Source organism: Lucilia cuprina, chromosome 4, assembly GCF_022045245.1.
Source record: "Lucilia cuprina isolate Lc7/37 chromosome 4, ASM2204524v1, whole genome shotgun sequence".
Lineage (NCBI taxonomy): Eukaryota > Metazoa > Arthropoda > Insecta > Diptera > Calliphoridae > Lucilia > Lucilia cuprina.
The window spans coordinates 61,164,110-61,176,130 of NC_060952.1; the positions used below are offsets into that span (position 1 = coordinate 61,164,110).

At 33.5% G+C, this 12,021-nt stretch overlaps 1 protein-coding gene across 1 annotated transcript; it reads right to left on the reverse strand.

The window, feature by feature from the left end:
* Positions 1-7,065: 7,065 nt before the first annotated feature.
* On the reverse strand, positions 7,066-8,342 carry LOC124419615. Its single transcript, XM_046949792.1, has 4 exons — positions 8,232-8,342; positions 8,083-8,181; positions 7,850-8,018; positions 7,066-7,612 (listed from the first exon to the last, which is right to left on the reverse strand). The coding sequence occupies exons 1-4, from the start codon at positions 8,253-8,255 to the stop codon at positions 7,149-7,151; spliced, it is 756 nt and encodes a 251-aa protein (XP_046805748.1). The 5' UTR covers positions 8,256-8,342; the 3' UTR covers positions 7,066-7,148.
* Between the last annotated feature and the right edge of the window lie 3,679 nt (positions 8,343-12,021).

Here is a 12,021-nt window from a genome sequence, read left to right on the forward strand (position 1 = left end):
ATGGGAAACCAGTGTAGGTGCTATATTGGTAATATCCGCTTACATGGCTCACGACCACAGCGACCAACCACCAAACAACTTGGTCTGCAGATCTATTGAGATGGCTAAATCCAAGGGAATGCCGATCATCATGGGGGCTGATGCAAATGCCCACCACACTGTCTGGGGAAGCTCGGACATAAATGCTAGAGGTGAGTCACTATTTAACTTCATTCTATGCAATAATCTTGATATTTTAAATACAGGATCCGAACCGACCTTTATTGTTTCAAACAGAAGGGAAGTTCTTGATATCACGCTAGTTAGTACTATGCATCATGATTGGATCAAGGGATGGCATGTCTCGAACGACTGTTCATTCTCTGACCATCAATATATCGATTTTGAAATCGTAGCTAATGTAGGGGTCACAAGACCCTTTAGAAACAGGAGAAGAACAGACTGGGAAAAGCAATCTGCTTTAATCTCAAGTTCGCTCCAGAATATACCGATCATTGAGAATCTATCGGACATAGAAAATGCTGTGGAAACGGTAAACCACGTTTTTGAACACGCGACTTCACTGGCATGTGAACAAAAGACCTACAATGGCAGAAGCAGACCTCCATGGTGGTCTGCGGACATTGCGAAATCTCGAAGAGAATCGCGAAGGCTATTTAATGAGGCAAAGAAAACAGGAAACTGGATTTAAATATAGATTCAAAAATCTGATAAGAAATGCAAAGCGCAAATCTTGGAGAACCTTCTGCAGCGGCGTGGAAGGTTCCTCCAAAACCAGTCGACTTCGCAAAGTCTTATCGTCAACTCCTCCAGTCCCGAGTTTCATTCAGAAATCATGTGGAAACTGGACGACCAGCAGCCAGGAAACCTTGAAAGTTCTAATGGCTACGCATTTTCCAGGCTGTCAATCTCCTGAAAACAGAATTGACATGCAGCTCTCAAATCTCCCAGCTGATACCAAAATATCCATAAATGAAGATAGGATCAACTGTGCAATTAAGAGTTTTGACCCATTTAAATCACCGGGTCCTGATGGTATTATACCTGCGGATTTGCAGCATAATGCTGTCCATCTAATGCCTTGGCTAATTCAGTTATATACTGCCTGCCTTAAATGGTCGTATATACCAGAACCCTGGACCAGAACCCAACCCTCCTTTCGGGATAAAGACCTCTCACACGAAGCCAAAGGACTTCAGACCAATTAGTCTGTCCTCCTTTCTTCTCAAAACACTGGAAAGTATCATTGATATACATCTGAGAATGAGTATCAATCCTGACCTCTTATCAGCGTCCCAACATGACTATATGAAATTTAAATCCGTTGAGACTGCGCTACACTCGCTAGTGGGTCACATAGAAAAGACTCTAGAGCACGGGGAGTACACACTTGTTGCCTTCCTTGATATTGAAGGGGCTTTCAATAATGTACACCCTGAGTCGATAATATCGGCTTTACATGGCCTGGGAATAAACCAGCCTATTCAAGCTTTCATAAAGAGACTACTGACTAAAAGGGTCATCGTCTCGGAAATGGGAGCAGCAAATGTCACGAAAGTGGCTAGTCGCGGAACTCCACAAGGTGGAGTTCTGTCTCCATTACTATGGAACCTTGCATTGAATTCCCTTCTCATGGAACTTAGGTCCAAGGGCTTTGAGGTCATTGCGTATGCGGACGACGTGTCTGTCGTAGTATCTGGAAAATACCTGGACACTGTATCACATAGAATGGAAACTGCCCTTAGATCACTTAGTACCTGGAGTACAAACAGCGGACTAAGCGTAAATCCAGCTAAAACGGAACTTGTTCTCTTCACCAGGAAATACAAGTTACCCACTTTCACTCTCCCTCGTTTGAATGGGGTCGAGTTAAAGTTATCTGATAGTGCAAAATATCTAGGAGTCATCCTGGATTCAAAACTATCATGGCATCTGAACACTCAATCCAGAGTGGACAAAGCGGCTGCGGCCCTATACTCATGTAGGAGAGCAATAGGCAAATCCTGGGGTATTAATCCCAAGAATACCAAATGGCTCTTCGACATGGTAGTCAAGCCCATACTGATGTATGGAGCACTCGTCTGGTGGAAATCCCTACTATTGGACGTCCACCGAAAGAGATTTGAAGGTATCCTTCGCGCAGCGGCGCTAATGATAACAGGTGCCCTTCGTACCACTCCTCCATCAAAGGCTCTCTTTGTCATGATGAATTGGTTACCTGTTGATCTAATGGCTCAGGAGGTTGCCCTCAACTCAGCGATTAGACTCAGTACAATCGGTAGGTGGCAATGACTAAGTCAGGCCACTCTACCATAATCAACTTCCTAGGAGCAATGCCAGGAAACATTGATTATTGCATCCCCAAACCATCTTTTGATATAAGCTTTTCAGTGTCGATTCAACACGACCCAAATGAGATGGAATCTATCCTCCGTGACGGTTCGTATCAGGTCTTCACCGATGGCTCTAAATCGAAAGATGGCGTGGGCGGTGGCTTCTATATTGCACATACTGGAACGGAAGTTTCTTTTAAACTTCCTGACCAATGTAGCGTACTTCAGGCTGAATTATCAGCCATAAAACGGGCTGCAAACTGGCTCAGGTTCTATCGAATATACCAGGAAGATATTCGAATTTATACCGACAGTCAGGCTGCCCTAAGGGCTATAAGTGGTGTTTATACAACATCACACTTGGTCCTAGAATGCCGGGCATCTCTAAACGAGATGGCGAAACATTCCACAGTGGGACTGTATTGGATTCCAGGTCATCGACAGATACCTGGTAATACCATCGCGGACTCTCTTGCGAAAGTGGGTTCCTCACTAGCGACAGAGTACACCGACAATTTCGTTGGCATTCCGCTTTCAAGCTGCAAGCGCTCGATTCGCGAAAAACTCCACGAGCTTGCGCAACACAGATGGTCGACTGAGGCTACCTGTAGACTGGCGAGGATCATGTGGCCGTCTTATGACCCACGAAGATCACGAGTCCTAATTCAGTTTCCGAGAGCAAATCTTCGAAACTTGATTGCAGTGGTGACTGGCCAATGGCCTTTTGGGCTCTATGCTAGAAGACTAGACCTTCCTAGTAATGACTTCTGCAGGAGCTGTCAAGACGAAGAGGAAGAAGAGGGTACTGTTCACTTCCTCTGTCAGTGTCCTGCCCTAGCGGAGCATAGATCGAATCTGCTAGGAGCCAATGTCATGCACGATTTAACGGATCTATCTGAGGCTGACATCCGAAGGATAGACTCCTTTATTCGTGCGACAAAATGGTTTGGATAGGAAACCAGAGTAGATGGGTCGAAGTGTAATAATACGCCGACCGTTTTCTTTCTCTTTTCAGGTACCACAAAGGGATCACAACATGGACCCAAGTGTGCCCCTAATGCGAACTGCAGCCTGCTAACCTAACCTATATATTATAAATAACAGCAATTTTTATTTGCAAAGTGATTTTATGGTCATATACAAGAAAAATCGTGCTAGTGCTGCATATTTAACGCTGTTATAACAACTCAAATTTTTCGAAATTGTAGAGAGTAAATATGTGTTTTCTAGAATGAAAATTCAACAAAAATTAAAATAATATACAAAAAGTTACAATACTTTTTTTGATATATTATTAAGGCTTAAATCAAGCGTTCTGTTCCAGCTGATTTTTAAACTTGTACTTGTTCTTGTGACTTAACAAAGAAAAAAAGTTATCCGCTCTATTAAGGTTCGGGAGTTATGTGCCTCTAAATTTTGATATATAATTGGATATAACCGAACACTGATATATAATTGAATATATCTCGATAAACGGATAGGGTCGATATGGGTATCATTCGAAAGTTCTTTAACAGAGCTTTCTATTGATGAATTAGATGACAAATATCATTAACCCATTGAGAACCAGGGTGTTTTTTATGTTTTTTCCTTTGACTTTTTTAAAAGTCAAATGAAAATTTGTAGACTTATATGCACATTGGCGAAGGATAATTTATTTTATATTCCTATATTATTCTTTAGACATAAAGGAGAATAGTCTGCACATTTTCTGAAGTTTAATATAAAATGGCTTACGAATAATATCCGATAAATCACCATATAATCTGAAGAGAATTGTTTTTGTAATTTCATTAGACATTTAAGCGAATAATATAAATTTCCTTTAGATATTTAACATTTTTTTTTATAAATACCTGTTTATATTTTGAAATTCGTCAACTGTACTTTAAAAGGGAATTTAATTTTTATTTCCTCAGTTGGTCTTTGGAAATCAAGTAAACAACATCAGCATATGTGATAATTATTGTTTAAATTTCTTTAAACTTTGTTAATACACAAAAATTAGCAAACAATAACATAATTTTATATGGTTTAATTTTTATATATGAATACAATGAACTCTATTTTCGTATATAATACGTACCTATGCACATTGGGGCAGAATCGAATTTTTTTGGAAATGAATCTGGCATTTATAAACGGCTATATAATTTGGCGTGAGCGTAGCCAAGGAGTATTCGAGTTTAAGTTTGAAGATGAACCCTGCAGATGCCCCAGGGACGGCGCTGTGGCGGCTCAAAGTAGGGTACCTACGACATCTAAAATTTTTAAAATCGTGCTAGACGAGATCTTGAAAAAACATGCTTGGAGATACTACTTATCTCTTATAATATCCGAGTTATAGGCATTTAAAAATTTAGTGATACAAAATTTACCATACCTTGGTCTGCCTTTTTTGAATACCGGGCGTAATTTTGGACCAAATGAACTCAATTTTTCTTGTTAGTTAGACAACAAAATTTCCAATAATATACAAAAAAATCAGATCAAAAAAATATATCATTTACAGATCCAAAAAAGGCAAACATCTAAAATTTTTTGAATTTTTAAATTAAAAAAATTTTAGATTTTTGCCTTTTTTTGGCTTTTATTAATAAAATAAAATTTTCTTTAAGAACATATAACAATTTTATATGTTCAATTCACAATCAAGTTGTATGTTTTAGCTACTAAAATGTAACAACTGTGATTGTGAACAGTACTTTGCGCCAAGTCGTAAACTTATTTTTTCAATAAGAAAAAACAAAACAGAAAAGTCAAAAGGTAAATAAAACAAATAAATAATTAAAATGAGCTATTCAAGTGAAAAAAACAAAATAATTGTTGCATTGTGCGAAAAATATAATGCTGAAATGTTGACACTGAATTCTAGTAAGTGAAAAGAAGTATTTTTTTATCATTTACTAGAAAAAGTTATTTGCAGGTGATGAGGAAGAATAGGGTGAAATCCTGGAAAACTTTAGAATGAATATGCTTTATCTATCCGTTAACCGCCGAAGTGTCCACCTAGGATTGCCAAAATCAACAGCATGGAACAATAAAGTTCTAAACTATTTTGACGATAATAGATTTAATCAAATGGTTCGATTGCTTCCCTCGGAATTTTTCTACATCCTGGACTTAATTAAAGATGACGATGTATTCAACACAAAATGGCGCAAAACGCAATTTCCAATTGAGCTGCAGTTGAAAATTGTACTTTTTCGCTTAGGTGATGGAGGATCTGTTCGCAAAGTTGCATCCATTTTTGGAATAGGTGATGGCGGCACAATACAGAAGATTACAAAACGTGTTTTTAAAGCTATATTGAAGCTTAAAAATAAATTTTTGTATTGGCCAAGTGAAACCGAAAGAATGGCAATAATTTTAAAAACACAACAGGAATTGCCTGGATGTATTGGCTACATTGATGGCTCCGAAATAAAACTTGCCGAAGCTCTTGTGGAGTTTTATTTCGGCATATTGCCTTTTCAAGAAAAAGGCAATATGCTATTAAAGTTCAAGCCGTGTGTGACTATAAATTGTCCATCAGGCAAGTTACAATCGGATATCCCGGAAGTGTTCATGACGCTAAAATTTTTTTACATTCTCCACTTGCAAAACACCCGGAGAGGTATTTTTCTAGTTCCCAATGGCTGGCCGGAGATAGTGCATATCCTTTAAAGAACTTTTTAATTACACCATTTAGACGGAATAGTTCAGAGCACACTTTAGAGGAAAGAGAACAGTTTAATAAATATTTTTCAAAATATCGCGTTCGGATTGAAAATTGTTTTGGGCTACTCAAAGAAAAGTTCGAAAGCTTAAAGGAATTAAAGTTTAGAATGTTAGGAGAAGAAAATAAGAAAGAGTGCAATGACTGGATAATGGTGTGCTGTATACTTCATAACATTGTTATAGAATTAAATAATAAAAACATCAGTGAAAATGTTCATTCAAATTTTATGCCACAACAAAATGTTAACAATAGAAATGATTTGTTTAATTTTATACAAAACACTTAAAATTAAATTGTTACCCTTTTTATTAAATACAAAGCCTCTTCATTAATTAAATAAAATCATTTTTTATTAAATTTTTTTTCTTTCTATAAATAAATTATTTGAAATTAGAAAGACAAATTTAAAGATAAAATAAAAATCTATGTTTTTTAATTTCAATAGAATATTTAAATAATGTAGCCTATAATCTAGTCTATAGTATGGTCTATAGACTAGTCTATAGTCTAGTCTATAGACTAGTCTATAGTCTAGTCTATAGACTAGTCTATAGTCTAGTCTATAGACTAGTCTATAGTCTAGTCTATAGACTAGTCTATAGTCTAGTCTATAGTCTAGTCTATAGACTAGTCTATAGTCTAGTCTATAGACTAGTCTATAGTCTAGTCTATAGTCTAGTCTATAGTCTAGTCTATAGTCTAGTCTATAGTCTAGTCTATAGTCTAGTCTATAGTCTAGACTATAGTCTAGTCTATAGTCTAGTCTATAGTCTAGTCTATAGTCTATTCTATAGTCTAGTCTATAGTCTATTCTTTAGTCTATTCTATAGTCTAATCTATAGTCTAGTCTATAATCTAGTCTATAATCTAGTCTATAGTCTAGTCTTTATTCTAGACTGTAGCCTAGTCTATAGACTAGATTATAAACTAGACTATAAACTAGACAAGACTATAGACTAAACAATCTAAATTAGACTATAGACTAGATTATAGACTAGGCTATAGATTTTATAATTATGATATTATAAGGTTTTGTTTTAAACCGTTTTTGATTTTTTAAAGTTTGATCTTTAGTTCATTAAGTTTTAAATATTTTATTTTGCGTATTTTAACCGCAACTCCTCCGTTGCTAATCTTTCTTTCATTTGTAGTTCCATTATTTTTAATTCCTTTTGAGTTTCCAGCTCTTTCATCTTTAATTCCAATTCCCTTCCCTTTATCTTGATCTCTTTTTCTCTGATAGCGATTTCCCTTTCCTTGATTTCTTTTTCGTGTTCCATTTTTTCTTTTTTTAAAACCATAATTTCCGTCTGCATTTTCATAATATCTGACACTGCAGTTCGGGAATAAATGCCTTTACGGCTGCATGACTGCTTTGTCTCTGGTAAGGAGCTATCTGATGCAGTGGTGGTGTCGTCCACATATATTTCTGTGGAATTTAGAAAACTTCCATCAGATTCTTCATCTAAACTTTCTTCTATTACTGCTGTTTCAATAATTTTGGAACCAAATATATCATCCAGCTCATCATAATAACAGCACATTTTCAATAAAGTTGCTAAAAAATAAAATTTAAAATAAGTAAGGTATTCAGGCATGTAAGAGAAAATATGGGCTATGTCCGCCATCATTAGAATTTAAAAAGAACCCAGAGTATATGTAATTTTGTTCTAAGACAAATATTTTGATGTGTTACAAACGGAATTACAAATTTTAAACGAATTGCAATGTCACTTTCAAATGGACGGACATGGCTAATCAATAAAAAATATATTTTATCGATTCTGATACTTACCTTTTACTGTTTCACCTTCCATGCTCCCCGCTCCAGTCGAACCTTCCCATGCTTTTGCTTTATTATAAGACACCCGCATATTCCTAACTTTGGATCTCACTTGTTTCCATTCCACGCACACGTTCTTTTGCTCTGCGAAGCGCTTATAATAAACCTGGGCTGTTGGTTTCTATAAAATGTTAATGGATACATTTCTGCGTTAAGCAATACAAATTTAAACCAATTTTACTTACCTCAAAGTCCCTATTTTCCACGAGAAATTCCAATAAACTCTTTTCTTCGGCCACAGACCACTTTCTTGGCGGATTTAAACGAACACGTTTTGGTTTAGGCTATAAAACAAAAATAAAATTAAAATAATTTAATAATATAAAAAACTTACCTCAAAATTATCCAGAATATCCATATTTAATTGCTAATTTCAATTTTTTAATTTTGAATTATGTATAAACTTCAAATTTATTTTCTTTTTGTTTTAATGTTCATGTTTATAGTGTTACCATTCTCTTGTTTTTGCAACTAAAATTTGTTTACTTTTTTGTTTATGTGCTGAAATGAACTATTGAAACTGAAAAACTCTTTACAACTTTTAAAAAACATAGGAAAAATAAACAACAAATAACAACATTGTTATGACTGTTGTAGCAGCTGCTGACATACTACGCATACAACGCTACAACATCGATTGTGAATTGAACAATAGTTTTCTAAACTTGTCCTATTTTTTGAAAATGTTGCCACTGCGTCCTTCCGAATATGACCTATCTTTTATCAAAACTTCAACTTTGGGCGACATGTTCTAAAATCCCAAAGCAGGGATCAGAAAAGGAAACCTCAATATGTTTTATATTTACTAGAGTATTCAAACGATTAATCGTCATTCGGTTAATCGCTTAATTTTTGACGATTAATCGTTCGAATAAATGAAAATTGTCAAATTTCAAATAACGAATAATCCGAATAATTTCTATCAATTAACTGATTAAGAAAAACTCTCTATTTAGCAGTGAAATTCTATGTATTTTCTAAAAATTTAATATTTTTATAATAAATTTTCTTCTTTTCTTAATTCCTTAATCAATTTTCTATAATAAAGAAAATGTATTTGATGATTTTTGAAAAGAAATCATGGAAATAATTATATCGCTTTTATTTTTACAACCAGTTTTTTTTTGGAAATATTGTTGTGTTCTTAAGTATTTCTAATAAATTTTCAGCAACAGTTGAAGTTGAATTAGTGTTCAATGGAACGTATGAATTTTAGAACTCGTTGAAAATCTTAAAAACAGTAATGTCTTTATATAGAAAAGCATTTCACATAAACAGGAATAAATTCTAGTATTTGATAAAAAACTTAACAAAGAATTGAAGTGAAAGAAGTGAAAATAATATTTTTGTTTATAAACCGTGCAAAAGTTATTTTCAAACATGTAAAAATCTATGCGTACAGGAAACTGTGGACTATTAGTATTAACTCCGTGTACTCAGTTTTTCATAAGTTTAAAAGACATCCAATTTCAAAAGATGGAAATCCAAATTTATATTAAAAAGTTGGTATTAATATTAATTTCAAATGAAGCTGAGTTCCCGCTTCGAAATAATATAATTTATTTCAAATCATCAAGATCATCAAGAAAGAATTGGAAGTCTTAAAGAAAATTTGTCACAAAAAAGTAGTTAAAAGTTTTTGAGTCGAAAATGAAAACTATTTAAATTTATTTTTTTTTTTTCGTTTTTTCTCTAAGTGAGACAGGTAAATAATATAGATTATAAAATGCATATAAATATTTAAAATATTCGTTTGTAGTCCTCTAAACTTTGAAATCCTTTTATAAGGACATAAAAATCGAAGTACGCAATTCTATAAATGGAATTTGTTTTCACATGTTTATCAACTTTTCCATGTGTGAATGCTTTTTTCAGGGTGTATATGCAGAAAATTATTGTTTAAAGCAATAACAACATCTAGTTTCCTTTTATTCGAATAACCGAATAATTTTTAATTATCCGATTATTAACCGGCTAACGCAAAACCTCAAATAATTATTTGTCAAATAAACCGAATAATTGAATGTCCTAATATTCACTCCAAAAGTATTTTCCCAGCCCTGAAAAAAATGTGGACCCTAGGGCAAAAATGTAAAAAGTCCCATTTTTGGGATTTTCATTCCTATTTTAGGGAATTGCGGGATGCCCTCTGACCTTTTTTTGCATTTTCTTATTTGAAATTTAACAAGCGTTCATAAATAAAGATTTTGTCTTATATTACATATTTGTTAAATTTCTAAAATTTCTATATCAAAATTTTAATAGGGTCGCAGATAGCTACAACAATTTAGTCCATATTTATCCCTTAATATCATTTTTTAGTTAGATATGGAAATTCTCGACCCTTTACAAATTTCAAGCCAATATCTCAATTACATTCAAAAATATGTTCATTTAAACCTGTGTCCTTTAATTTTAGTATTAAATATGACAGAACATACATTTGGTGTTGAATAAAATATTTCGACAATTTTTAAAAATTATTTAGTTAATTATTTTATTAAAGACTATAACATTGTATATACAATAAAAAATCATAATTTTATTATGAGTCACGCACAACAACACCTAAATCACCCCACACAAACCACCTTTCCCGCCCACCGAAATGTAATAGCTTTTAATTTGAACTGTTTATCTTAAACATAATACAATTAATTCTTACAACCTACTTATATAGTTAATTCCTAACACTACTTATTTTCTATAAAATAATCTGTCATATCGGTATACATATCCAGAAGGTAATATAAGTCCTTTAAATCTTCCTTGTTTTGAGATTATAGAGTTTCATAACAAATCCATCTTTTTCGCATAGTTGAAAGAACAGGATCAGAGGATAGAAGTAAACTATTAAAAATATCTTCATTCTGTGATTGCCTGGAGCATTTTCTTGAGCTGAATAGTTGAACATGCTCGCTTCCTGGGCTTCTCCTGTTAACTCTTTAAGTGGAAGAATATTCGATTCAATTATTATTTGACCATGACACAATATTTTGTGTACCGTTGGTGTTAGTTCCCTCCATGGATACAGAGATACAAGTAATTTCAGATGTATATTCTCCAAATCGATTTCCATTAATTTTATGTTTACTATTCAGTGCCATTAAAATAGTGTTAACTCTTCGAAGTAACTCCTGGTCGATTCCAGTTATTTTTGAAGCAATTCCAAAATCACGAAAAAACCTTCTCGCCGTATTACCGTCATTTGTACTACCGCAACTTGGAAGTGGTTAGTCGATGTTTAATACCATCTGAACTTTAAATTCTTCTTGGATTCTGCTTTTTTCCGCAGCTCTCAGTTCTTTCAATTCTTCATTATTTTCTGTTGATTTAGTAAGATTCTCTGGCACACTTCTATATTTGAGGTCGTATGGTTTTTTGGATGGACCTGGTCCCCTCGGTATCAAAAATTTTTAGGTTTTGTTTCGTTTATCGTATTTTATGTAAAGTCAGCTTTCCAAAAAGTATAAATTCTAAATACATCTTCTTAGAAACTTTTTAGATAACTTAAAAAGAAAAAGATACTTTTTTCCCAAAAAATTGCAAAAAAACGCCTTTTTTGATTTTTTAAATTAAAATGCCTATAACTTTGGACTCAGTCAAGATTTTTACATTATTCTACATTATAAGCATAATATTACCTTTCAATTATAAGGATAAGCAAACAAATAGAAAATAGGTAAATATAAGATTTAAATATGTTCTGTCATATTTAATACTAAAATATGAAATTAAAGGATACAGGTTTAAATGAACATATTTTTGAATGTAATTGAGATATTGGTTTGAAAATTTTTGTAAAGAATCGAGAATTTCCATATCTAACTAAGCGATAAATTTGGACTAAATTGCTGTAGCTATCTACGACCCTATTAAAATTTTGATATAAATCATAGTTTTAGAAATGAAACAAATATGTAATATATGACAAAATCTTTATTTATGAACAAAACTTAATGGAATTTTCAACGCTTGTTAAATTTGTCATTTCAAATAAGAAAATTCAAAAAAAATTGAAAAGGTCAAAGGGCATCCCGTAATTCCCAAAAATAGGAATGAAAATTTCAAAAATGGGATTTTTACTTTTTTGCCCATAGGATCCACATTTCTTTCAGGGCTGG

What these genes read in the sequence shown, in the direction of transcription:
- LOC124419615 (XM_046949792.1), bottom strand. Translation starts at nt 8,255, where the DNA reads ATGGATATTCTGGATAATTTTGAG. An exon ending in ATATTCTGGATAATTTTGAG is followed by an intron (nt 8,182 to 8,231) that starts GTAAGTTTTTTA and finishes TTTGTTTTATAG; the next exon opens with CCTAAACCAAAACGTGTTCG. An exon ending in GGAAGGTGAAACAGTAAAAG is followed by an intron (nt 7,613 to 7,849) that starts GTAAGTATCAGA and finishes TTTATTTTTTAG; the next exon opens with CAACTTTATTGAAAATGTGC.